The sequence below is a fragment of the Pipistrellus hanaki genome (assembly GCF_964339955.1).
Source record: "Pipistrellus hanaki genome assembly, chromosome: 14".
NCBI classification, from domain to species: Eukaryota; Metazoa; Chordata; class Mammalia; order Chiroptera; family Vespertilionidae; genus Pipistrellus; species Pipistrellus hanaki.
In genome coordinates, this window is record NC_140516.1 from 16158728 (window position 1) to 16186511 (window position 27784).

At 55.9% G+C, this 27784-nt stretch overlaps 1 protein-coding gene across 1 annotated transcript in view; it reads right to left on the bottom strand.

Annotated features, from left to right (window-relative positions):
- The window catches only part of LOC311632903 (cadherin-23-like), a 299605-nt gene that overhangs the window by 125027 nt on the left and 146794 nt on the right, over positions 1–27784 (bottom strand). The window contains exons 7-9 of the mRNA XM_084904920.1: positions 21091–21285; positions 17285–17413; positions 10718–10796 (exon numbers count right to left, since the gene is read on the bottom strand). Coding sequence (XP_084761046.1) covers positions 10718–10796; positions 17285–17413; positions 21091–21285 — 403 coding nt within the window. The remainder of the gene's footprint in view (positions 1–10717; positions 10797–17284; positions 17414–21090; positions 21286–27784) is intronic.

The following is a 27784-nucleotide window of genomic DNA, read 5'->3' on the forward strand; positions in this document are numbered from 1 at the left end:
GTGGGGCTGTGGGTGACTTCAGGCTTAATATCTTTGTTACCATATTGCAAAAGGGCACACCTAAGACGGTGCCTTACGTTTAATCTTTCTCTTTTATTGCTTTTGCTCTTGTATGATTTAACCTTGCACTGGGTATCAAGCTAGATAAATAAAAACTTTTATTTCAGATTAGCCCCGGCTGGGGGCTGCCTTGACAGCTGAGCAGTCACCCAGGGCATAAGATGAAAAGGGGAGCTGGGACTCTGAGCTGCTTAGAGGGGCTCATCTCAAGTTCAAAGCCCCTTAAACATCGGAGACCCTTTCTGAGGTGGGAGGGGCAAAATCTCCTCCCATGTCCACAGCCCAGGGAGGCTGAGGCAGGTGACCTAAACCTCCCTGGCCCCGCCAGCCTTCCTGCTCCCTGATGCTCCTCACCCTCACATTTCCTTCCCAATGTCAACACTGCCTTTGCTGACTGGTTATCGCTCTTCCCCACTAGAATGTGAGCTCCATGTGGGCAATGACAGTGGCTTTCCCTTCAGAGTTGGTCCTCAGGGTCCAATATGGAGCCTAGCAACATAGTAGGCATTCAATTAGTATTTGTTGACTAAATCAATGACTGAATGGCTAAACAAATCCTAGGGTTCCAGTCTGGCATGCAAACCATGGATTGACACAAACTGTTTGGTTTCTCAGGCTGAATATCTGGACTTGAGTCCTGGGCCCACCACGTGGACACTGTGTGACCCTAAGCACGTTTCATGAGCTTTGTGAATTTTAGCTTCTTTGTCCATGAAATGAGTGGTCAGCCACATTCTGCAGTTGTGGTGGGAATGAGAGATGATGTATGTAGACCAAGGCAAACTCTCATTCCAAGAGAGACATACAAGATGTTCATGGCACAGTTTGTAATCAACCCCTATAGCCATCGACAGGAAAATGGATTAAATGTGGTGTTTTCACATAATAAAATAATATGTAGTAATAAAAAGGAACAAATGATACCAAAACATGGATGAACCTCAGATATATAATATTCAGTAGAAAACACAAGTCCAAGGAGACTATGCATAATCCTATATAATAAAGAGGTCATATGCAAATTGTTCCTCACACCCTTGTGTCACAAGATGGCCACTCCCATGTTGTCACAAGATGGCCGCCGCCCCCCCCCCCCCAAGTCATCACAAGATGGCTGCTCCCTCATCATCACAAGATGGCCTGCAGGGGAGGGCAGTTGGTGGTGATCAGGCAGGCAGGGGAGTGGTTAAGTGTCAATCAGGCCAGCAGGGGAGTGGTTAGTGGTAATCAGGCAGCCAGGCAGGTGAGCGATTAGGAACCAGAAGTCCCGGATTGTGAGAGGGATGTCCAACTGCCGGTTTAGGCCCGATCCCACAGGGATCCCAAATTGGAGAGGGTGCAGACTGGGCTGAGGGACACCCCTCCAGTGCATGAATTTTGTGCACCAGGCCTCTAGAACTTTAAAAATAAAGTTCAGGGACAATTACATCTAAGCAATATGTTATCCACATGTATATGACAAAATATATTTTTTTTAAAGCAAGGGAATGAAAAAGCACAAGATGCAAAGATGATTATGTGGACAGGAAGATGGGTTATGGGTTGGAGGACCACCCCAGGCAGATGTAAGGTATGGGTGATGATCTAGCTCTTTGGTTAGTTGGTGAGTTCAAAGATATCCACAATATTATTAAGATTAATAATTAAACAAAAGAGCACCACATGGACCCACGTTGATCATGATCCAAGAACTATGTGTAAGTCAGTTGTGTGCTTGAAGTATGCCAAATTAAGAAAGAGAAAATGTCAAAATAAATGGTTGCCAATTTCATAATTGTCCATAGATCTCAAAGCCCTGGGAAGTCCAATATAAAGCAATTATGTTAGACATGAGAAAAAAGTTGAAAAACAGCCAGCTTTTAAAAATAAGACAAATGCCATTGACAAAGGTAAACTAGACTAGAACTCCCCTCCCTCCCCACAAGTAACCTGTGGCCATGAACTAGAATCACCCTCAGCCCCCGAAAGCAACCTTGGCCATGTCTGTCTACCAGCCCCAGGCACTCTGAAGATTGGTCCCCTGAGCGGAGCTGAGGCCCATCACCTGCCCACCTGCATGTGGACACAAGGGATAGCAGAAGAGGTTCTGGTTGGGCCTAAGGGGGAGGTCTTGGGGTACATGGGGCACTCAGGAGGCAACATAGAGTTCCAAGCAAGGGACAGATACTGCTGCCCATGAAGAGAGTGTGGGAAAGGGGAGATGCAGGAAGGGAGGGTTTAGGACCATGGGGCAGTGAAACCCACTGACAACTGTTATTCATGGGAAAGAAGCAAGAGGGAAGCCATGGCTACCAACGAAGAGCGGACAGGAAGGCAGAAGAACACAGAACAAGATTCTGGCTCATCAGGAGGGCGAGCACAGAGGAGTGTTGGAGCAGGAGGGGAGCTGAGAGGAGGAAGAAGACGTGGGGAGATGAAGGGCAGGCATTCCTGTGGCTCATCAGCAAGAATGTAGTGTCTGTGTGACAGTTCATAGCTGCTTCAGTGTGGTGGTGGACGACAACTCAATATGCCGCTGTGTGTGTATAATTAAACATAGAGAGCCCCCAGAGCACTGTCCCTAGGTATTTTGGAAAGCAGAGAGCCATGAGATGCAATGGGATACACTTGGACACATTCATTCCAGCTCTAAAGAGAAGGCCTGCCACTGCCATAGTGGCAGCTGGCGGGCTGGGTAAGCAAGGCGTGGAGGCCCACCCAGGCTCAGAGGGAAAGTGTGCGGGATCGGTTAGTGATGTCTGCCTTGCCATGGAATTGGGGAGTTCTGGCATGTGTGCTGACACGGGTCGAGGCAGACACTGGTGTAAATAGATCGGCTAGCCTTAGGAAATGTCCCCTTCTGCCTAGGCCAATGCCATCACCCAGAAACCTAGACTCAGAATTAGAAGCTTCTTTGGCTCCTCCTTTTCTTGCACCATTTTCAGTGCATCGCCAGAGCCTGCTGACTCCCCCTGCACGTCTCTACAGCAACCCCGCTAGCCCTCCCCTGGACGGGTGCCAGCGCCTGTGAGCAGACCCCTCTCCCAGTGCTTCCTGTGCTGACCATCCAGACCTCCCACAGGTGACGCTTCTGATGACCCCGAGTTCACCCTCCCTGCCCCAGCCTCACTTCTTTCGCCTTCTATGCCCTCCACCAGCTGCCCCCCCCCCAACTCTGATCTGCCCTTCACCTCTCCCAGGCCACCTGGGCTTCTGCCAGGTGGGCCGCTCCCCCTGTGCCCGGCCAGATGCCCTGAAGCTCTGGAGGCTTCCAACACCCACTGAGCTACTCCACAAGAGCACTGGCTTGCGATTCAGATATCCAAAGCCTTCTGCCTTTTCCCGAGTTTTCACTTCTCTGGGGGGGGGGGGAAATGCCAAGCAGCTTAATCACAAGAGCTTTGATGTGTTTCAAACGATGGTCTCCTGTGATAGCTGCCCGCCGCCAGGCCATGGCCGAGGGCGGGGGGTGTGGGTTTGTGCAAGCCTGACTGTATCTGATTATTTTCCCTCCCTTCACATACTTGCACACACACACACAAACTCACGTGTGTTCACACACACTCACATACACACACACTTGCTCACACACACAACTCACACACATTTACTCACATTCACTCACACACATTCACTCATACACACACACACACACACACACACACACACTCACATACATGCAGCCTTCACTTCAAAGCACTCGGTGTATTTTCAAGAAATGGCCTCATTTGAAAACATTAAAAGTAACATCAGGGTGGAGTGAAGGCTTTGTCCTTCACTAATACACCTGGGCAGGTCCCCGTGAGGCAGGTGGTGGTGAGACCACTGCTTTTCAGCGGGGAGGGAGCGTTCCAGCCCTGACACTGCCATCTATTCTTTAGTAGGCCCGTATTTCTCAACCAGCTTTTCATTACGCGACTCCCCTCCATGTGAGACACTTCTCCTAAGGACCTCCCTACCACTCACCGAAATGTCAATACCACGGATATAACCTATCTGTGTGTCTATCTAAGCTTTACACATAAAAGGAGAAAGACACTTCTCACCCCTTGGAAATGGCGTCCGCCCCTGGGGAGTGAAGCCTAACAACGCATGCTCTTCTAGACCAGTGCTTCTCAAAGTGTGGTCCCCGGAGCAGCAGTGTCAGCATCATGTGGAACCCGCCCCCTCTCCCTCTACCGCCCGCCCCCCCCCCCCCCCCCCCCGCAGTGGGTTGAGGGTAGGGTGCAAGATTTTGCATCAGATGACACTGATGCTGCTGGTCCAGGGGCCCAACTTTGTGAACCATTGGAAACTGGGCATATATTGGAGCCAGAGAGACTTGGGCTCAAATCGCTGCTCTTCTGCTTAGTGACCGTGGCCCTTGGCCAATCTCTGTAACTCTGTGAGCCTGGCTTTCCCTGTCTACAAATGGGGCAATTGTCTCCCTCGTGCACTACTGTAGGATAGACGTGTTTAGTGCGGGGGGGGGGGGGGGGGGGGGGAGAGAAGGAGCTGCAGGGCTGGGATGATGGGGCAGGTTAGGCCTCTTCAGCCTCCAGAGAGGACAGTGGAGTGTGTCAGGGCTGAGGGGGCTGTCATGAAGGACAAAGTGCAAAGTGCTGGAATGGGCTCGCTCACCAAGTCCTCCCAGGTGGCAAGGGCCCTCCTGGCACCAGAGAGGAGTCTGTGGCATCAATTAGGAGAGAGAAGCAAGTGACAGAACTCATCAGTCTAGTACGTGTAGTAAACGGAAACCCTTCCAATACAGGGAAAAGGATTCAGACCACATCAAAACCACCTGGAGGGCTGGTCCAATGGGTTTCTAGGCCCCACTCCCTAGCGTCTGACAGCAGGTCTGGGTGGGGCCTGAGAATTGATGTCTCACGGGTTCCCAGGTGCTGCTGCTGGTCCAGGGCCCCACTTTTGAAACCACTGCCCCACAGCCTCTGGCAGACGGGCTCCCTATGGCCGGTGCCCGAGAGAGGATGGACAGCCCGGTGCCTGTGGGAAGAGGATGGCAGGACCGAATCCTGGGCCGTGGCGCCTCTGGGCTGACTGAGAGCCTGCGACCAGGGCTCCAGGCCACCTTGGTGAGCCTGGCCTGGCTTGGCGATATGTAAAAGCCACAGCCAGCACTTCGGGCTTCTGACAGCAGGAGACAGGCCTGCTCTCCCCACCGACGGGCGGCCGGCAGGAGGACAGTGGCTGGCATCTGCTGAAGGCTTACTAGACTCTCACCAACGCCACTCACTTTATGTAATCATTTCAGTTACTTTTATTTTCACAACTCTGAGAGAAAGATACCATGTGCCCCAGTTAAGAGAGGGATAAACAGATGCTTTGAGAGTCTCCATCACGCACTCAAGGTCACTCCGCTGAGAAGAGAGGACCCTCTCTGAGCAGTTGGGAGTTAAAGGAAGCAAGCTGCCGGGCCAGGGGGCTTTAGAGGCCCCTCAGGCCAAGGGCCCGTTCTGGGCTCCTCCCATCAAGGGTCCCACCAGTGACACCCTGTCAGCGTGGCCTCCTCGCCTCCTTAGTTCTGTCTCTGAGCGTCCACTGTGATGCCAGCTGAGGACGGGACACTAAGGGCAGCCTCCCCGCAGGCCTGCTTGCTCCATCCTGCCCTCCTCCAACACACTGGCTCCAGTTGGACCACCCTACGGACTTCACACAGGCCCCTCTGACCACATCCCTTCCCTGCTGGACTGCTCCCTGCTGCCCTCAGGGCCAAGGTCGGGCATTGTCCTGAGCCGGGCATTCCACACCCTGCACGGCCAGGCCCCACCTCCCTTTGTGGCCTTCTCTCCCCACGGCCTTGAGTGCTGCGCTCAGCCGCGCTGAATCACTGCAGTTCCGTGGACACCACCCTCTCCTGCCCTCGGATCTTGGTACACGCTGTCCCCTCTGCCTGCAGCAGACCCCCTCCACCATTCCCGGCCATCCAGCTCACCAGTCAGGGGGCTTGGATGCTCTGTGCATCGCCTCACCCTGATGATGGCGGGAGAGGCACCCCCTCCCATAAGTTCTTTCTCACTTATTATGGGTATTTTCAAGCGCACACAAAAGTAGAGAGGACAGTCCAACAGACGCCCTGAGAACCATCACTCCCTGGCAATAATTATCAACATAGCCCGTGCTTCTCTTCACAGTGTCCCACCCGCCAGGCATCACAGTCTGTGCCCCGTGTCGCAATGCAAGTTCCTTTGGCCCGGATAGTGCCTCCACTTCCCCCTGCCCCGGCCTCAGGCTGTTAGCCCAGGTCTTGGCCCAGAGAAGACCCTCAACCAAGAGTCCCCCTTTGTTGAGCATCTGCTGTGAATTCAGAGCACCCCTGAGAGGCCCGGGCTGTTATTGCCTCCATTGCCAGATTGGAAAACGGACGCTCGGGTTACACAGCTGGCTAGGGTTGGAAAGTAAGCCAAGGCGGTCTAATTCGGGAATGGAGCTACCCATCAAAATAGAGTGTGAGCCACAAGGGTTATTTTAAATTCTCTAGTAGCCACTAAAAAGGTGAATTAATTTTTATAACACGTTGTATTTGGCTCAGTATATCTAAAATATCATTTCAATATGCCATCCATATAAGGTATTATTAATGAGCTATTTCACCACCTGTTTTACATACTACGTCTTCGAAGTCCTGTGGGTTATAGGTACAGCGCATCCCGATTCTGACTAGCCACGTCTCAAGTGCTCAGGAGCCACTGTACGACCAGCACAGCTAGTGGTCACCTCCCGGACAGTGGCCCCAGAGCCTGCCCTCTCAGCCACTTTGCTACTTAAATGAGTGAAGGAGAAAACGAGAGAACAGGACTCCCAAGGACCCCTGGCCTTGATGTTTCCTTGGTAATTAATAATGCTTAATAGTTGATGGCCCTTTAGAGTCCCCCTGGCACCATCTAATCTGCCATGGAGATTAGTCTCCCTGCCCGCTGGATGAGAATTATGGTGCTAAGAGGGGCCAAGCGCCTGCATGGACACACTGCTGCAGACGGCCGAGCTGGGCCACAACCCCATATCTCTGGACTCTAGGTCAGTGTTCTGCGGGAAAGTGGGGCGAGACTGACCCTCAAAGCAGGACTGTCTGCGTGGCAGAGGACGACTGCTCAGACCCCAGGCGGCCGGCCATTGGGACGGAGGCTACGGAGCCCTGTGCGGGCTGGGCCCCGGGGGAAGTGGTGCCCTTGGGAGTGGCAGGCCAGGCCAGGCCCAGGGAGAGGACGGGCCCATGCCAGGTCCTCTGTGGGAAAGAACTCTGTCATCTTTCAGTCTCAGTTTGGCCACGAGAGGCTGAGGACAAATTGGTGGCAATGAAGCCATAACTTACCTCTGAAGGCCTCTTTGTTCTTGGCAAACAGAGGGGCCGTTAGTAATGGGGAAAGCAGTGGTGTGCAGACATAAATCCCAGCTGCAGGGCTGGTAAACAGCGTGGAGGGGACCGGGACTCAGGGAGCCGGCAGGTTAACCATGTGCCAACAGTGACTGTGGGCTCAGGCCTGCGTCCATCCATGTGCAGACCGAGCCATCCCTGCCCAGGCTGTGGAGGCACCTGGGGACTTGGTCACCACAGTGGCCCTAAGGACTCCCACCTGCTCTGGGAGCCCGTGAGGCCCCCGATCTGTCTGTCAAATGAAAAGGGTCGCAGAGCATCCAGGCTGGAGCAAGCCCAGCCGGGCACTCAGGACCAGCTTGGGACAGTCAGCATGAAGCTGCCCTGAGAGCATCCCTTCTTCCTGCTTCAAGATGCAGGTGTGAGGCCATAGCTGGCAGGCAGTATTCTGTGCAGCAGTGTCTACGCTGGTCGCTGGTCGAGGGAAGTAGAGCCGAGAGCAAGTCCCAGCCTTCTGTCACCTGCACCCCTGGGATCTGCCCTCCTGCCCGTCGGCCGCTGCGGGCTCTTACTGAGGCTGGCTCACAGGGAGACCACGCCAGGCCAGGGCCGGAGGAGAAGGGCAGCAGGAACAGGTGGATGGCTACTGGAGAGCCAGGTCTCAGGATGGGAGGGAAGAAAAAGAGGAGGCCTGCCCTTTCCTCAAGCTGTCGGAAAGAATTCAGGTGGGACTGAGCAGTGACATGACACACAGGCCCATGGAGGCTGCCCCTCGACTATGGTCCAGGTGCCACCTTCTGAAGGATGGCAAATATGTGCCACCGTATGGATGGCCCTCTCTCTTTCCACCCACAGCAGCTTCTATCAATTGAATGCAGCACCCGGCCTGTCTGGCTTCTCGGTGCTCTTCAGGCAGCCATCGCCAATCAATCAGCGTTGGCATGTGAGAGGAAACCCATTTGTCATCCTTTCTAAAAGCCCCAAAGCACATCTGTGCTGGCGGCGGGAATCAAATAAAGCTATGCTAAGTGCTCCGGGACTTCCAGAAGTTTCTGCCCCCTTCCCCCGCCCTCACACACATCCCCTGTCTGCAGGTTTACATCCTGAGTCTCCCTTCTCATCGTGTTGTTTGCACTGGGAACTGGGTCCAGGAGAGTATGTCGCTGGACACTCATAGGAAGTGTCCTAAGGCAACTGTCCCCAGATTCTAAGCTCCAAGCCCAGGCCGGACACCACAGCCTCAGCAGCTCCACCCTCTAGCCTCCTGCTCCAAGGGAAGGGGAAGGAGGGAGAGCTGGCTGGGGTCATCTGTGAAAATCGGAGAAGACCTGGGGGTGAAGGGCAGTCGACCTGGCACCCAGCATGGACCTGGAATAGACCAATGCCCTGCAGAATGGCCTCCCCGAGTCACTGCAGGGATTTCCGGTCTGGCTGTGACCTCAGGCCAAGCCCTGGCTCCCTGCTCCCCCGCCCAGAGGCAATGAGATGAGGGGACAATCCCCCACTCAGACAGGTGTCCCCTTCACGGCTGGCCCCCCGACTCCATCCCCCTGGGGGCTCGCTAGTGTTCCCTCCAATCTCAGTGCAAGCTCCTGGTCACCAGGAGGTGCTGGCTTTGCTTCCCAGTTTGAGAAATGCATGGAGACCAGCAGCAGCCTGGGCCACGCCTCCTCTGCCCACCAGAGGGGACTCGCCTCCAGCAGAGCGGCTTCCTCCCCAGGACCGGCCTGTCCACACCTGGCCTAGGACCACCTGCCTCTGGCGCCTGGGAGCTGCGAAAAAGGACCACCCGGCCACCAGCCCAGGCTCCACAGTGAGGGGCTCTGTCAGTGCCCGGGACTCAGCATGTTTGGGAGGAGCCCGCCGCGATTCTTGGCTTTCTAGGGTTTGAACCCCACTACCCGAGAGTATCGTCCATTCACTCATTTATTCCACGAGTTCATGTTGGGGCTTACTCTGCTGGGATCAGAACAGGGAAGCAGAGTGCAGGGAGCAGAGGCCTGAACCCACACTGCTGCTCTGCACCTGAGCTGGTCTGGCAGCTCTGGGCCTTGGGTCCCCTGGGCTGAGCGGCACAATAGCAGTCATGCCAGCAGCTACCGGTCACAGGGAGCCCCTTATACCCTTGATCTCCTGCATTCCTAAGGATGTGAGGGGTCTCCCTCCGTCCGACAAACCCCCAGCTCCCCAAGAGAATCATTAGCTTAGAGCAGTAATAATAACAGCTAATACTTACAAAATACCTCATATGCATGCATTAAGCTCTTCACATATAGTACCATACTGTCTTCTGACCTTTGAACCACCCATGGCAGGCACTGTTATTGCTTCTATTTTATGGATGAGAAACTGAGGTATGAGGCCACCCAAGGCAATATGCTCACGACCCCATCCTCTATGTTCTCGGTCACTGCATCGTGGTGCCTTTTGAGCTCGAGGGCAAAAATGCCCCCAAATGCCACTCCCTATCCTTGGGGGTGTGGTAGAGAGGTGTGATGGGGTGGACACCAGCTTGGTGGCCTGCCATCCTGCCATCCTCTTGGCCATCAGTCTGACCTGCCCACATGTGCCAGGCTGGCCCTTCGCTGCCTAGTGGGCAGAGCAGGGAGGCCTGTGTGGGTAGGGGTGAGAGGCCAGGGGTGAGAGGCCAGGGCCAGAGCCTGCATCTGTACGTGAGCGAGCAGCTTCTCCTGGAGGCCTCACCAGCTCCATGCTCCAAAGCCCCCCGCCCTGGGACAGTCGGACAGAGCTGCTACCTCAGTCTCTGGGTGGGAACATGGGTCAGGGAATCCATCACCCAGAACCTTCTCTGTAGTCTGTCATTGCTCTGCTCAACCAAGAGGCCAGGGAGGGAGAGGAGGGCTTCCGTGCCTGCCCCGCTAGAGTCCAGACGACCCATAAATTTCTAATGGTCAGAAATGTGAAAAGAACATGAAACCAGCCCAAGCAGCTATTAGTTCTAAAATGATGTCAACACATCATTTCTTGCTGTCATCAAGTCAGAAAAGAAAACCCGGAGTACCACAGGAGGTTGGATGGGGGTCACCCAGGATCCAGGCTCAGAGCCCCCAGGGCCAGAGGCCTCAGACATGCACACTGGCACATGCTCCTGACCCAAGAGCTCCAGACGTCTTAGCCTCATCCCAAGCTCCTCTCCTCCTCCCGTAGTGAGCATATTGCCTTGGGTAGTCTCAGACCTCAGTTTCTCCTCCCCTGCTCCCTCCTCCTTCAGGCAGTCAGTCCCTTTTCCAGCTCCTTTGGTCAGAGCTGGTCGTATCACCATCCCGCACACCCATTCCCCAGACCCACACCCCTGCAGTGGCTCTTTCTCGATGGTGGTGAGGGCCCAGGACGGCCTGGTCTTACCGGACACAATGGTGTAGCCAATCCCGCGGGGACGTCCTTTGTCCTGGTCGATGGCGGTGATCACGCGCACAGTGGTGCCCTGGGTGGGAGAGAGAAGGGGCTTGAGTTTGGCTGCGCGGCCCCCAGCTGCTGCTCCCTTCCTTTCTAGCCGCCCCGGAACCCACAGCTTCCCTCTCAGGTGGATGCTGCAAGGCCAGCCGGGGGAGGAGTTGCTGGGTGCTCAGGCCTCAGGTGCCCCCTTCGCCCCTGGGACATCCACTGAAGCCCCCAGGCAAACACCGGTGTCCTCTGCAGAGGCCCAATCTTCCTGATACTCTCACTTGCCTTTCACCTCCCCACCTCCCACCATTTGGTGAGACCACCCAGGAGAGGAGAGCTGATGGAGGAGCAGCCAGTTGGGGTACAACAGATCTGACTTCTATTTCCATCACCCACCCAAGTGCTGTGTGGCCTTTGGAAGGCTGCTGCACCTCTCTGGTCTCAGTATGAATAAAGCAAAAACTCTGGGACCTTGTTTTCACTGGGACCTGAGTAAAGAGGAACATCAATGATCAATTACTCTAAGATGAAAGCACCGTAAGTCCTAAATGCAAATGTCTCCAGGGATGACTGTGGCAACCCTGGGCCCTATGAACCATTGCCCATCCAGCACCGCAACCGGCAGTTCCTACCGCACATGGCTCTGCCCCACACCCCTTGTATGGTCCTTGCAGCGCTAGAGGAGGAGGGGCCAGGAGCCAGGACTACCAGGACGGGGATGCGAGGGTCCCTGCTCTTGGGAGCACACAGTCTGTGGCAAAGGGTCAAGGGCATATGCATGTACACTACATGCACATGGGGTGCCGAGACACAGATGTCCACCTGGAGGAGCTGGCAAAGGATCCTACGTGTAGCAATGTTTAGGGTGGAGTCATAAAGAATGGGGAGGAGTCTGCCAGGGAGAGAAAGTGAAGGGGGAGGCGTTCCCGGGAAAAGATACAGCACAGGCAAGGGCTGGAAGAGCCAAACTCTCTAGGAAGAGATCCATGTGAACGGGCACCTTCAACCGCCAGTTGATTGATTAACTGAGTGAGTGAATGAATGAATGAATGAATGAGAGGATTCTGATATCACTACCACTTGCTGAGTCACTAGCTTAGAGCAGCTTTCACTTTGTCCCCAGGGCCTAGCACACCGCTGCCCAGACAGCCACGCCTGCTCTCCATGCCTGCCTCAGGTCTGGCCCAGACTGCAGTGTCCCTGCACGGAGGACAGCAGGATAGCCCTGTCCCTGTCCCCTAGGGCAGTGTTTCCCAAACTTTTGACATATGTGCACCCCTTCTATAATTTCCGTAACGCTGAGTATCCCTCGTACTCATGAGAACGTAGAATTAGGCGCAGCTAAGCACGGTGCAGTGCATATCCCCACCAAACTCCGGTGCAGCGTGTACCCCCACCAAACTCTTCCCGTACCCCTGGGGTACGCGTACCGCACTTTGGAAATATCAACCCTGACATCTTCTTCTAACGCCACTTCTTCAAAATAGACTCGCCCAGGCTGTGGTATTGTGTGGAAGAGCCACATTCAAGGGGCCAAAGAACCACACGTGGCTCAAGAGCCGTGGTTTGAGACCACGGTTCTGGGCTGTACCCCTGGGCTCCAGGAGATATGGTGAGATGGCAGGTGCCCCTCCTGTGTCCTGGCAGTGAGGCCAGGAGGAGTTGGGAGGGAGGCACCTTGCACCCCAGGGCACCCCCCCCCCTAGCTGCCAGGGCACCCCCCCCCCCAGCTGTCTAGACTAGGGGACAGCTCCCTTTTTACAGCCTCATCTGTACTGGGCCACACACGTGTTCTGGCATGAAGGTCCCGGGGCTGCCCCTCGTCTGCTGAGGGACTGTGGGGCTTGGGAGGTGGGCACTGCTGGCCTGACCAAAGAGGAGACTTAGTGGCCGAAGAACCCTCAGTCCTCATAGCTGTGCGTGGACCCTCCCTGAGGGCACCCCTGCACTGGGCACCTGGCAGCCTCCTGGGTGGCAGGGTTCAGAGGGGTCTAGCAGGCAGCCCAGCGCCGGGCCACCAGGAGGCTGGCTCCCCGGGAAGAGCCACACCTGAGCTTCTACAGGGTCAGATCTAAATGGCTCCCGACAAAGTTCGGGGTTTCATCTCTTTTTGGGTAACTAAATCCATTTTTAATAAAACTCTGAGCTTTTAATACAAGTGCAGCCACAAGGACCGGCAATGTTATGAGAAGGAATTAACAGGGAGGAAAGGGGGCTCTTGGGAACCCACGGATCTTGTTTCAGATTATATTTTCAATATACTGAAACTTATTTCCAAAGACGGGGAGACGGGGAAGCAGGCCTCCGCCGGGCCCGGAGCGGGGCCCCTCCCTGGGGGTGCATCGAGGAGAGCAGGCGGGCAGGCTCAGGAGGGCTGGAGGTGGGGCTCCCCCCGACACGGGCATCTTCTCCTCACAGGAACCCACGTTGTGGGGAGGAGGCCTCTGGGGAGGCCCCCAGCAAGGCTGAAGGTCCATGCACCCGTGGAGTCCCAACTCCTTGTGGTGGGAAGAGCAGTACAGCAAGAGGGCTAAGGTTTAACTCTACTGCTAGGCTGCCTGGGCTTGAATCCTTTGAGTTACTTTACCTCTCGCTGCCTTGTTCTCCCCATCTGTAAAATGGGTATAATACCAGTTCCCACCCCTCAGCAACTGACACATGTAAGGCAGCTTGGGAGAGCGCCTGGTCCACAGCAAATGCTAGGAAAGTGCCTGCTATTCACGGGGGCCCGGAGCCGCTGTGAGCATCCTTAGCAAGCTGAGGTGCTCTTCTCTGAATGCACGTGCCATTCCAAACAATGTCAGCAAATGCAGACTCCCCAGCACCCTGCGTGAGCAATCCCCACCCTAGAGGCAAGGCGTTTTCTGAGGGAGCACCTACTCTGTGCCAAGCACGATGCTGGGCACCCAACACAGGCTCTCTCCCTTCTCCTCACAGCCCCCACAGCAGGGAACGGGCTCTGCGGGTCAGGCATTGCTTGAAGTCACAGGTGGGTGAGCGTGCCTGGCATGGAGGGCCGTGTTGGGGTGGGCCTGGGTGGGTGTGCCAAGGCAAGGGGTGGGTGAGGGTTGAGAGGCAGCCTCACTCACCCATCCATGAGGCTTGCTACCAGTAGGGTCCTCAGGGCAAAGGCCAGGAAAGCTGAGGCTTCTCCTGCTCTCTGAGGCCTGCCTCCTTCCAGAGCCGCTGGCCAGCAGGCAGCTGAAGCCAGCACCTGGGCTCTCCCTGCCTCCATCCTGGTCCCTCCCCGACTTTCCCCCTCTCCCCTCCCCCTATTTCACAACAGGATTAAGGACCTGGAAGGGGGAGTCTCTCAGGAGGGGGAGGTGCCCTTGGGGGGAGCCCGCTGGGGGCGGAGGGGACTTCCGACAAGAGCTGCCACAGCGGATTGTGAGGCAGAAAATCCTATTTCTCAGTTCTTAATTCCAGTCAATTCCAGTCAAAGGGCTGATAGGCATCGGCCGGCAGTAATTTGTGCAGTTTATCCGCTCCTTTCACCTTCTATCGGTCCTTCACTGACGGGCAGGCTGACATGCCGCTGCTCGAGTGAGGAAATTAAAATTTGATGCAATAATCCCAAATAAGAAGGATTTTATTAGGTAATATATACACTTTAGATGAGGCATGCTGGCCTGATACTGTGATAGAGAGAGGGCATACATGCTGAGAGAGACAGATAAAGTGGGAGAGTGGGTCAGGGTCCGAATGGAGGCCCCGGCCAGCTGAGGTGAGGCGGGGAATGGGGAGGCGTGGGTCCCCCTCTCGGGAGGCTGAGCAGGCCATGGCGCTCCTCAGCCCTGGCCGGGCCTGGGGTGTTCTGCGTTCAGTCCGGGCTCCACGCTGTAAAGGGACGTGGAGGGCCTGGATCGAAGCGCAGAAACCAATTAGAAGCCTGGAACATCAGGCTCGGGAGCACGGAATCGGCCTATAGCGGAACGGCCGTGCAGGAGGGCTGGGCGCTGGGGAGCTCCTTCCCTGTGGGGGACAGGGAGGAGAGGCAGGGGTGTGGACGCAGAGATGGCTCTGTGGTACAGGGGAGCAGGGAGAGCCCCCAGCCCCCAGCTCAGTAAGAAAGGACAAGGGGTGGGTGTCCTCGTGGGGACAAAGGGACAGCCCAGCAAGACAGAGAGACCTCAAGATCCCTGCGCCTGAGAGAGCACACACCAGATGTTAAGCAACCAAGCATGAGGAGAGAGGCGCCCAGGGAAGTAGGTGTCCCTGTTTGCCTGGCCTGAGGGTCACCCTAGCCAGGGCCTGTGGGATTATCTGGGAGGAGAGGGTGTGGCCCAGCGCAGGGCCCCGCACACAGGAAGGGCTCAATGGACATCTAGTTTATTAACAAAAGTGTGAAACATAGACTGAATAAATGGATAAACTCAGAAATCTGCAGATCTGAAACAATTAAATTACTTGGCTCCGATAGAGGGATGACAGAAAAAACACACACTGAAGGGTCTCAGAGGACCCGCATTGTCAGCACCCTTCTTACTGAGATGAAGCTGAGGATGGGACCCCCAGCCCAGTCCAAAGTCTATACTGAGGACTGGCTGACTCCCAGCCACCGGGACTGAACGCCTGCAGTGCTCCTGCATGCTGGGTGCTATGCCCGAGTGTGCTAACCCCTCAGGAGAGAGAGGCACTGTCTCCCGTGAGGAAGCAGTCTGGAGACTGGTGATGTGGCCAAGGTGAGTGCATGGCTGTGCAGGGACCTTCTCCAAGTTCCCCTGGCTGCCCGGCCACCATCACATCCTCACTTCAATCAACAAGTGGTTCTACCCATCCTCTCTGCATTTGGTCCTGGGCATGGTGCCCTGGGAGACCCCCAGGAAGCTTGTGACAAGCTCCAGAGACTCAGGTGTTTTGATCCCTGGGGGCTGTAACGTCACCCACTTACACATCAGTGAGCATTACAGTGTGACTGTACGTCAGCGGTACATTAGGCAGCACAGGGAGTCAATTCTACCAGAGCTGAGGGGAGAGGCATGGCTATGTCTGTGGGCCAGTGAGGATGAAGCCAGGAAAAAAAAAATTCTAACAAAGGTGATCTGTGAGCTGAAAACCAACAGATGCATGGTCTTTCGCATGAGGGGTGATGACTGGGGTGAGAGGGCTTGTATGTCCATTCATCCATTCGCTCATCCATCCATCTATCCATCCATCCATCCATTCCATAAACACTTCCTGAGCATCCATGTTGTGCGATGCCCACAGCAGACCCCAACCCTGCTGAGATATACTTTAAGTCCACCCGAGAACTGTTTAGCAGGCTGTTTAGGATTATGAGCATTAAGACCGGGTGTCCGGGACAGAAGGCTGGGGGAGGGCCTGCCTCCTGAAAGGTCAGGGAAAGCCCCCGGGCTGAGAAGATGTGAGCTCAGCAAAGGTGTTTTGGAGGAGACAGCCTTCAGCCTCCAAAGCTGGAGCCTCTGCTGTCCGTGGACCACCTCAGAAGAGAAGCCTGCGGCGGAGGCATCGAGACACCAACTTCTACCCTCAAAGCAGCTTCAGACACCCTCTGTAGGAAGCCAAAAAGTGTCTTGTTTGTTGGCTCCTTCAGTCCATACCGGGCCCAAGAAGGAAGTGGCTACCCCAGCACACCCAGAGGCTGAAGCACAGTGTGATCGTAGGGACAGACCGAGTCTCCAAACGGCAGGGCAGGCTGCCTGGCCTGTGGTGGCCCACGGGCATGGTCTGCAGCCTGGTCAAGGGAAGCCCGCCTCTCGCCTGCCTGATTCCGAGAGCCTGTGTGGCTGTGCAGGCGGGACCCTGAGCACCCTCTTGTATGTCCTTCCTCTCAGCCCACTGAGGCCTCTCACAGGAAGGGCACATTTTTCTTCCCACAGGAGCTGCTCCTGAGCGGCATGTCCGGGGGATTCGCCTGCCAGAGGAGCTGCCTTTTTCTGGTTCATCGGCCCACAGCGGGGATCCTATCTCAGTTTGCAAAAAGCACAGATGGCTACCAGGCGAGGGGTGCTGTCACTTCTCGCCTGGCCCACAGCTGAGCGGGCACAGGCATGTGCTTTGTTCTTAAAGTCACCCAGTCACAGTGGACTGAACCGGAGGAGGACACGTGGCCCCAGGGCAGCCAATCTACAGGCTGATCTATGGTGATCTATGACCTTAAGACAAGGCACAAAATCCTGAGCACAAGTGTCTCTCCTGAGATCCTGGGCTTGGGACACCTACAGCCTGAGCCGCTGGGAGGGGCAGCTGGAGCAGCGAGCTCTCGGGGAGAGAGCCGCGTCTGAAAGGGCCTGCGAGCAGAGGGCACGCTGCCGTCATCTTGGCGCAGTGTCCGTTAGCAAGAGAAGTAGGTGGACCTATTGGCCTGGAGAGATAAGACTGAGCCACACGATGTTTCTTTGTTCTTTGCCACTCAGAGCCCCTGGGGATGAAGGGAAGTGGGGTGTTGTGTGAAGAGGGAGTTGGTTGTCCCTGTGGTAGGACACCCATCCCTGCCACTCGTAGAGGTTGGGGGAAGCAGGAAAGCCAAGGAGGACCCTGCCCCCCAGGGCAGGGAGGTCTTACCGGCGGAGAGTGCTCGTAGATGTTGGTGCTGTAGGGCAGGTTGATGAAGATGGGGTCCATGTCCTGGACATCTGTGATGATGATGGCCAAGTTGGCCAGGGTGGACAAAGGCCTGGTCTTGTCTTGATCCTAAGAAGACAAAAATGCACAGCCTTAGGTTAAGTGATGTTGTGGACAAGCACACATGCACACAACACACACATCTGCACACGACATTCATGTACACAAACGTGCACACGTGTGCTCTTGCACTCCCCCAGGTATGTGGAACTTCAAGAACTCAAGACCCCACACTGATCTCTGACCTGTGCAGGAAAACACAAACAGCTCCCCAGAGCCCAGTGGAAGGTGGTTAGCCAATGTCACAAACAGGCTGGCGCAGAACCCGGTCTCCGGCCCTCCGCCCAGCCTGGGCCTGCCCACCTGGCTATCTGGTGGGTGGGGCGTCTGGCTTGGGATTCAGCTAGGGGGCCGCTGCCTCTCTCCACGCCCACTCTCTGTCCCCTTTCATCACAGAGCATCAACATCAAGGGAATGACGAGGTGGGAGTTCTTAGAAGAAAGGCCCTTGCACCCCAGAGGGACTGCTCTGAGACCCGCCTCTCTACTCTGCATTCTGGTTTACATGATCAAGTGATGTTTCCAGTGGAACCAGCAGGGGGAGCTCCAGGGCCTGTGACATTGGGGGACTCCAGGAAGGAATCCCAAGAGGTCACAGGCCATCCCCGTCAGCCAGACAGGCAATGCTTTTACCCTCCCAGTTAGCTGGGAATGAGCCCTGTGAAAGGTCACCAAGAAAGAAAACCAGAAACCCCTATTTTATTACCGTAAAATACAAGCCCACTTAAATAGCCCACTTCTGTTGAATAACAATAGTTAACTAGAATAGCAGCAGCACGCTGAATACAGATGATGTGCCCGGTACCAGGCGCTGTGCGGGCACCACCTTTGCTTTTGTAGGTTTCATGTGTGTGTTAGTCAGATGTGTTTACAAAGACTCAGAAAGGTTATGTAACGTGTCCAGAGTCACACAGCTGGCAAGTGTGTACCCAGGACTCACACTCAGGTCCTTTTGACATAAAAATCTGCCCTGAACTCTCTTGATGTGGGACCCTGAAGCTACAGTGTGGGATGGGTTCCAGCATCACTTGGTGGGTATCAGGGTATCCAACCTGACTACTGGGTGGCTACCCTGGTTAGCCAATGTCACAAACAGGCTGGCGCAGAACCCGGTCTCCAGCCCTCTGCCCAGCCTGGGCCTGCCACCTGGCTATCTGGTGGGTGGGGCGTCTGGCTTGGGATTCAGCTAGGGGTACACTCAGTCCCTGACTCGCTGGGCCACTGTGAGTAAGTTCTTTCCCTTCTTGGAGTCTCAAGTTCCTTTTCTGTGAGATGAAATGGCCTCTGTGGACCCTGGGGCTTGTAAATTCTCTGGTCTGGCAATTGAGGAGCAACTGTCCTTGGCTTAGACTTGCCTTGGTCTGTCTGGGGTGGCCTGAACACCCAAGGCGTTCCCCACATCACAAACCTAGTGCCTGCTCTTGCCCTCTGCTGATCGCACTGTGGAACCTTCCAGAAGGAAGGGCTGGTTGTTTGAAGAGGCCTTCCTCAGGGGCAGCCAAGGAGAGAGTGGCGGGCCTTCCGGAATGAAGAGTGGGTGCAGCAATGGAGGGAGAGTCTGGAGGCAGGAAGAGGTGGGCAGAGGAACCACGGGGAGACAGCTTCCCAGACTCCAAGACCATGGTGTCCATAGCCTGGGCTTGGGGACTGCCCATGTGAGAGCTCTCAGCCAGGGGCCTGAATGGCCACCAGCAGACACGGCCAGAGGAGGAGGCCTGGCAGGAGGTCCCTGACCTCTTGGGCAGGGGCTGCCGGTGGTTCTGTCTGCCATTACCAGGCTTCTGTTGGCAGCTGGCTTTGTCTGCCCTGGCACCTGCCCTCCCCATCCCACACTGCAGCTGCAGTCCTGCTCCTGTCACAGATGCCCACGTCCAGCCCACGCTGGACTCCGTGGCTGAAGAAAGGGAGTGGGCATGTCTGTCAGGGCAGGCACCTTCCCAGGCGTCCAGCTGTCACTCTGGGCCTTCAGCTCTCCCGTTTGGCCACCCTGGTACACACCCAGGGGTGGCTGGAACCCACCCTGCTCCCTGCAATGCCACACAGAAGGATCTGCTGGGGAAATGCACAGCAGCCCAGGGCACAGCACCAGCCCCGAGAAGGACCTGCGAAGGGGAGGTGGCACGGGGGTGTGGGGCGGAGGGAGCCATCAGTACCAAAGGGAGACCTGTGCCCCTCCTGCTCTCCCACGTCCAGGCCTGATTGCTGGGTAATTAGCAGCAATTTAACTGTATTCACCATCCCAGCGTGAGAGGCCCCGCCACCCAGACTCACGCCTGTGCCCAGCTCCGTCCTCTCCCCCGCCCGCACAAAGCCATTTGTACGGCGGATGGAAATGATCGCATAAGGACAGGCTCATAGTGAGGAGAGAGCGAGCATCTGTGTGTCTCCGGGCCCAGGGGTGAACACAGGGGGGGTGGTAGGAGGGGATCACTCACGTGTGGGCAAGGGGGTGCGGAAGGGTACAGGTGGGTGCAAAAAGCGGCTTTTGGCCTTGCTGGTGCCCCAACCCTGTAAGTCAGCTTTGCAAATAGCAGCACACACCTCCTCCCTGGCAGCTAACACGTAACATTTGCCATTGCATCTTGACCAACCCTCGGGAACCTCATCTTTCAAAATCCGGCCATCCATCCATCCATCCATCCAGTGGGTCTTTCCCAGAGACCTGGGCTCTGTGACCGGCCACGTGGAGCCCCCTGTGCTACTGACAAGCCCCCACGGCAGCGACACAGATCCAGGGGCCAGATGCTGTGTGTCAGGCAAATGGGCCCTGGAGAGTCAAGAGCGACCCCAGTAATTTGTTTCACTCTTGGCCTGAGCTTTGTAAAAAATTCTGCTCTTCTGGCTACCAGCTGAAGGTTCCAGCTGTACCCGGAGGCGGTAGCCGGGGCGGGACAGAGGAGAGGAGAGGGTAGGACTATTTAGGGGATAGCGTGCCTGTCCCCAGGGCCCTGGCAAACAGCTGGCGACAAAGGAAAATGACCATGACGTTCTGGAGATTCAGACGCTCTTGGTTGTGGGCACCGGACTGGGCGTCAGACAATCTGGCTTGTGGTTCTCCTTCCTCCACTACTCCTGGGCTGTGAGTCTCCACAGTGTGAGCCATAAAGCGGGACAATTATTTCTCTCCCGCCCCCCTCTCCTGACGAGCTCATCCTGGAACTCCCAGGGCCCAGCGTGGTGCTTGGTGCAGATGGGTGCTCCCTCCTGCATGAGTGTCATCACTCTAGTGAAGTGGCCAGGACCCCTCTGTGTCCGGTGTGCTGGGTGGTGTCAGGACAGAGCTGGGGTCACACCTCTGCCCTGTGTCCAACGGAGTGAGAGACCACCCTGCACCATGAATGCCCTGAGGAGTCAGCAGTGCAAATGCTGGAGTCCTGCTGCCGGGTGACTGCGGACAAGCCACTGAACGGCTTCTGTACCTCAGTTTCCTCATCTGTAAACTGGGTATCTTTATAATGCTTACGACCCAGGGCACTTGTGAGGTTGAGCGAAGACAATGCATTGAGTGCTCAGCACAGCACGAGGGACACAGCACGGACCCTCAGCAGCATGCGCTGCCATGACGGTCACTATCCCCGCGTCACTGTTCCAGAGCCTGGGGCAGCAGGGCTCTAGCTGATGCTCCGTCACCCCCCTCACGGCTGGGAAGAGGCCGTGTCTGGCGGTGGGCCCGGCACGGCCACTCACCGTGGCGTTGACGGTGAGCTGGTAGGCCTGCGTGGTCTCGTAGTCCAGCTCCTGGATCACCGTGACGATGCCGCGGGCACTGTCGATGGCGAAGAACGGGGAGGGCGGCTGGAAGGAGTAGAGGACGCTGCCGCCCGCGCCCAGGTCGGGGTCTGTGGCGTTCACGATGAAGATGGGCGTCCCCACCGGCGTGTCCTGGGGGAAGCAAAGCAAACAAAGGCTGAGTGCGGCTCGGAGCAGCTGCCTCCATCGGCCACTATTCCCCCGAAGCCCAGTGGCCACGCCCTCCGGCCACCAGACCCGCGCCTTGTCGTTTTTATTCCAGGAGGGTCCAGAGGCATTTAAAACGCAGTATCACTTTCCCCCCTTTTTCGATGGCCGCCTGGTGGCTGTAACGGCGCCAGTTCCAAAGATGATCTGCTCATCCTGGCGTTCTGGATGAGAGACTCCCGGTCCCCAACCCCTGCGTGTGGGCAGTTTCGCTTCCTCTGTTGAGTGCACCCCGGCTGCCCAGGCCTCAGGTCCGGAGCCCACGCGTCAGGAGGTTTCAAGGGCAGGGGGTGGGGAGGTGTGTGCTACGGGCATGGGGGAGGGAGGGCCCTAGGGGCTTTGCCTGGCACCACAGAGGCTACCCTGCTTGCCCTGGGATGGGGCACACACCTGCCACCCCTGGGCCATGGCAGCCTCCATCAGGGGGGCCCACAGGCCCGCTCAAATGTCACCACGTCCTGGGAGCCCCCACGTCTTAGGAGCCTTCGTGACGCCCTCTGCCATTCAGTGAGTACAGACCCCTGCCCCTCTCTGACTTGGGGTTTCTGGTTAAATGCAACTTCCTCATGGAGACTTTCAGACCCCTAAGGCAGGGCAGCCCCCCTTGGCCCCACCGGGGCCACTGTTTATACTCAGGGTCCCACAGCACCCTGGGATTCTCCGTCCCCCCCCCCCCGCCCCCCATTCCATCGTTCACAGAGAGTGTCTGTCTTCCCTCAGAGCCCGTGTGCTCTATGATAGCCACGGGGCCTTGCCTCGCCTCGCACAGTGCTGGGCATGCGTCAGATGTTCAGGAAATATCTCTTAGAATCCGCGAAGGAGACTCTAGGACAGCACTGAGCACGTGATATTGTGAGTATCTGTTTGCACCAACTGCCGGCTTCCATCACTGCAGAGCCCGCCACAAAGGCGTGGCCGGTACGCCGTGCCTGCTCACTGTTGGTTGAGTTAATTTAGTCATAATTTAGTGAGCTCCGGACACATCTGAGGACAGGCAGTCTAACGAGGCCCTTCACAGAGACAAAAAGGTAAAAATCTCTGCTCCTGCCCAATGACGGCCATAGGCCAGGTTCCGTGCCGGGGACTGAACCTGTCAGCTCTGCGGACAAGTGGCCTTCCAGGAGGTAGCCACTGTCCTGCTTTGGTTGGGGAAAGGGGGAGCGATCAGCCAAAGGACTTTAATGCATGCATATAAGCCTAACCAGTGGTCACGGACAACAGGAGGTGGGGGTATACGTGGGGAGGGGTTTGAGGTGGGAATGGAGGGTGAGGACAATTATATGATACCATAATCAATAAAATATAAAAAAATAAAATAAAAAAAAAGAAGCAGCTGAGGTCTGGAGAGGTTAGGTCATTTGCCCAGGGCACAGGCATGGCAGTGGGAGACCATGAGCCCAGGTCTCGGTCATGATCTCCAGCCCGATACAAAACAATTCTAAAATACTGCTGGCAGTTCCTTCCCTAACGCTTCTGTGCGGTGCCCAGGCCATGCCAGCACGGTGGCACCTCCCAGACAGGAAGGTGGGACTGGCTGTAAGCTCCCCGCGCGCGGACACCATACTTGGGGTCCTCTGTGCTCTGCTCACACCGGGACAGCGACTGGGTCCCTTCCGACACCACAGGCTCTTTTCAAAAAGAGCATTCACACTGCTGCCCCTCTCCGGCTGCCGCCGTGACCCAGGCCCTGCGTCACTGCTGTGGGCAGCTTCTTTCTTTGGGGACCAGGCCTGGGCATGCGAACTGCCCTTCCCAGGACCACCTGCTTGAGACAAGCGTGTCCTTAGTACGGTCTCTAGTCAGGCTGGAAGGGCCCCCGGGGGGAAAGCCATGGCGTTGCCACTGTTTCTAACCGACGGTCCTTTTCATCACCAGGCAAGAGTCAGGCTCAATGGCCAGGCTCAGCACCTGTCCTTCCGCCAGCACCGAGGCCAGAGGCGGACAGGGAGCCCCTCTCCTCATAGCACCCAGGACTCCCCAGCGCCCGGTGCGCAGTACGCAGGCCCTCATGGTCTGGCCCTGTCTCCTTCACACTTTATTTCCTGACAGGTTCGGCTCCTCGCTCTTTTCGCTAAGATCATGTGTAGCATCTTATCAGTTTAATAGTTCCTGGCAGGTAGAGTCTGTACTTAGACCCAGCAGGCTCCCTAACACATCTGGGTTTCTTTCTTTTCTTTTTGTAAATATATTTTATTGATTTTCCACAGAGATGAAGGGAGAGGGATAGAGAGTTAGAAACATCGATGAGAGAAATATCGACCAGCTGCCTCCTACACACCTCCCAGTGGGGATGTGCCCACAACCAATGTACATGCCCTTGACCGGAATCGAACCTGGGACCTTTCAGTCCGCAAACTGACGCTCTATCCACTGAGCCAAACCGGTTTTGGCAACATCTGGGTTTCTGAACCTGCTAATTCTCTGCTAGGTCTGCCCCACCCAGCTCCGAGGCTTGGAGAACAGATGCTCTCCTTCCCTCAAAAACAGAATCGAGTGTGCAAGGAGGCAGAGCGGACAAGCGCTGGGGTTTCAGGGATGAACGGACTTCGGTTGGAACCCGGCCTTGCCGAGCGTCCCTGGCTAGTTTCTTCATGTCTCTGACCCCCAGCCCCCTCTCTGTACAGGGAGGTTAATAACATCCCAGAGGGTTTGTATGAAGAGTCCAGGTCGTCATGAGTGTAAACGTCCCAGCATATAATGAGCGCTTCGAAGATGGCAGTTGTGATCTGATTGCTGGAACACCATGTAGAGGACTGCGGACAAGAGCACCTTCAAGGGCAGGGCAGGGAGGTGCCAAGCACTATGAATTTTAATGATACTGCGCTGAGCATTCCCTGACTGCGCCCCCAGACCCACTGAGTACCCTGTTCTGCCTCCCCCTCTCCCCCTGTTTGCCCTCGCCAGGGTGACCTCACTGCATCCCCAGGCTCCCTTGCGGGCTAGCTTCTGTCAATGGGGGCAGCTGGTAAGAGCTCAGAGTTTGGGGAGGTGCCAAGAAGAGAAATAGTTTGGGGTGTTACTTCCCCACTTCCCCCAACTCCAGCCCCGCAGCCCCTCCTTCCTGGCCCAGCTGGTGGAGGCCTCTGGCAGCACTCTGCCCTTCCCTCCCCCATCCGGCCCCAGGGTTAGTAAGAGCTTCCCTCTGCAGCTACCATATTTTCCAGTGTATAAGATGAACCCCTAATTTTTACAGTTAAAACATAGGTTTAGGCCTATATTCGCTGTATAAGACTACCCCCCACTTCCGAGGCAACACCAGCTCTTTTTTAATAGACCGCCTCTCTGACTCTGGCCAATCTGAGCAGGCTTTTTTTCATTTCAAAAGTCATCTTATACGCCGAAAAATACGGGTAAGTCTCTTGGTACCTTAGCATCTCTCAGTGGCCCTTAGCCACATCCACTCTTCCCCCTGAGCCCCCAGCTGCAGTCTCTTCACTGAAATGCCTTTATTGGAACTATTTGGAATGAACTGTTCCCTGGGGGACCCTGATGGGACACTTCTGACACAGAAGTGTCACACACACAGAGCCACTGCCCAGAGGAGAGGGACGGCTCCCACTCGAGAGAGAATGTCAGCTGTCCAGCCTGCTGCCTCAGGGAGGAGAGGACATTTCACCCGTCCGTCCGGCGTGGTCTCTTGGAAGGGTCTCTGGGATCTGATCAGGAGATTTAAGAGCAAGAGCCAAGAGGACAGAGGAGAAAAAAGAAGGGATGGTCCTGTGTCTGACCTTCTTGGCTTTTATGTCTCATGCCCTGCAGTGGAAACCCATTTAATTTCTGCATAACTTAGAAAAGGTTTTACATAGGCCTGGCAAGGAGCCATCCATGTTCTTAGGAGGGACGAGCCACTGGAGAGAAGAGAATGCTGACTTCCTGCATTTCGGGTCCCGGGCGCCATGCTCCGTTAGGGAAATGAGGTGTGAGGGGACAGTCATCAATCAGCAGGTGCGCCGCGGGCCCTCCGAGCTCCCAGCTGCTGCTCCATGGCCACGTGCAGATGTGCGCGCAGGTGCGTCTGGGGTTCCAAGTACACCTCAGGCAGCGAAACTCGGTGGCTCAGAGCGTGGACTCCAAGTCTGAGTCCCAGCCTTACTTACCACTTATTTGCCGGAGCCCTCAGACATACTCTGAGCAGCCAGATTATTATGATCTCTGAATACATAATCATCCGGCCACTCAGTCTATATCCTATATAATAAAAGGCTAATATGCAAATTGTCCCCTCAACCAGGAGTTTGACCAGCAGGCAGGCCTACCCAACCGCCCATGTCCCCTAGACCTGGTCAGGCTGGCTGGACCGCACCCATGCATGAATTCATGCACCGGGCCTCTAATATATACACACACTGAGTGGCCAGATTATTATGCGTTCAGAGATCATAATAATCTGGCCACTCAGTGTACACTGTTAAAGTTACTCACTTGGCCTCAGTATCCTCACGTAAAGGAACATGTAAAAATGGAGCTGATAACAGTACCTACCGTACTGTAGGCTTGAGAGAAAGATTACATGAGAAAAGGGAAGGAGGGAAGCTCGCTGAGCCAGGTTCACAAAAATATTGAGCAATACTCCACAAACGGTCGTTGTAATTATTATTGTGGTAATAAAATGCCATCACAGGCAGCCTGCGATGAGCCCTATTTAAGGGGGTATTAGAAACTGTAAACAGTCAATCTCTTCCTCATGAGCTTAGACAAATAGGCATTTTAAAATTCAGAAAGAGAACATTTCTGTTGACTGCTTCGCGGTTGCTGCAGACAGACAGAGTCAGGGTGGGAGATCTGCGGGAGACCCTCCGGAGTGTGTCTGGAGAGCCCGAGGGAGGAGGGGTGGGGCCTGATGCCGGGGTGGGCGGGCACCTGGAGGCCAAGGAAGCTCCTGCACACAGAGGCCGGCCTGACCAGGCCCCTCTCAGGGAAGGCTTGGATGTGAGAGCTGGAAGGAGCCGTGGGGATTATCCAGTCCAGCCTCCCCATTTCACAGATGGGAAAAGTGAGGGGGTGTGCCTGGCGCTGAGTCTCCCAGGTGGATGACAGCAGACCTGTGCCTGGAAATCAGGGCTTTGACTCATCTATAGTGTTTCTGTGACCTCCTCCACAGATGCCAACCACTGCCTCCCCACTCACCCTCCTTCCACGTGAAGGTGCTCTTTACACCCACAGCTCTCTCTGCTCGAGGGCAGGGGCCTAGGCAGCCATGTTTATACCAAGTGACTTCAGACCCAGGCCACATGGGCTTGGTCCAGGGGTGACCACCTGACTCTAACAACCCAATCAGATGGGGTGCTGGAAGTGAAATCAGCTTTCTGTGGGGACCTGGAAAAGAAGATCCTTGCTATCTGGTGATGGCTGGTGTGGGCACCATGACAGGCTGAAGGCACACAGAGGCCACAGGTTGCAGGTGGCAGAAAGCCATGGGCAAGCAGAGGAAGCCCATCTTGGAAAGAATGAAGCACAGTGAGGGAAAAAGACAGAGATGAGGGACTCTGGGCGCCCCCTGCCTGGTCTTCGAAGGCCCTGGCTGTGGTGCTGAGATCCGATCTATTCTGTCCTTCCTGTGTGAGCATCTGCTTTGCCCACACTGACTCCCATAGGTCTCAGCCCCTGACTCTCCCCAGGCCCCCAGAATGCATCCAGCCCTGGGCAAGGCATCCTCATTCCTGCAGCTCTGCCCCAGGCTCTCCCTTAGCCTCACCTGCTGGGACTGCCTCCCTTTCATGCCTGAGGCTGGGCCAGAGAAAGCAAAGCTTCTGGCCACAGAGCCCGGACTGTGGAGGGCACAGGAGGTAATAACGGGGGGAGAAGAAAGCAGCCAGGTGAGAGAGTGCTGGCTCCTTCTTCCTTTGAAGTGTCTCTTTTAACATGCAAATTCACTCAGGTCCCTGCAATGACCAGCAGGCCTGTGGGGTGGCAGGGGTGGGCAGGGGACAGCTTGACCATGGGCTTGGCAGCATCAGCTGACAGGCCTGGAGGAGCGATGCCCCACAGAGCCAAGCTCTGCCCACCTGGAGACCAGGAGACCAGGGAGGAAGTGCCTCTGTGGTGCCTGGGCTTGAGGTCCAGGATCTAAGGACCATCACTAGGGTGGGCCTGGGCCACGGAGGCAGGGCCAAAGGCACATTTCAGCTGGGGGTAGGGCTGCCCCATCCTAGGACAACTTCTCTGTGTATTCATCATGGAAACGGTGCTGGGTCCACCTTCTTGTGGGAACGGAGCAGCTGGGCTTTGGAAAACAGGCTCCGTAGGGGGCGACTACTCCTGCTCTGCCTCAGCTGCTTCCTGTGCTCCTTCCCCACGGCACCCCTACCCAGGCCTACCCACTCTCTCATGGCTTCTGGACCACTTCAGTGGAAATCTCCCACAATGCACTGCTCATGCCTCCTGGGAGCCAGGGAGTGTGTTTAGGCATGATCCCCTGCAAAAC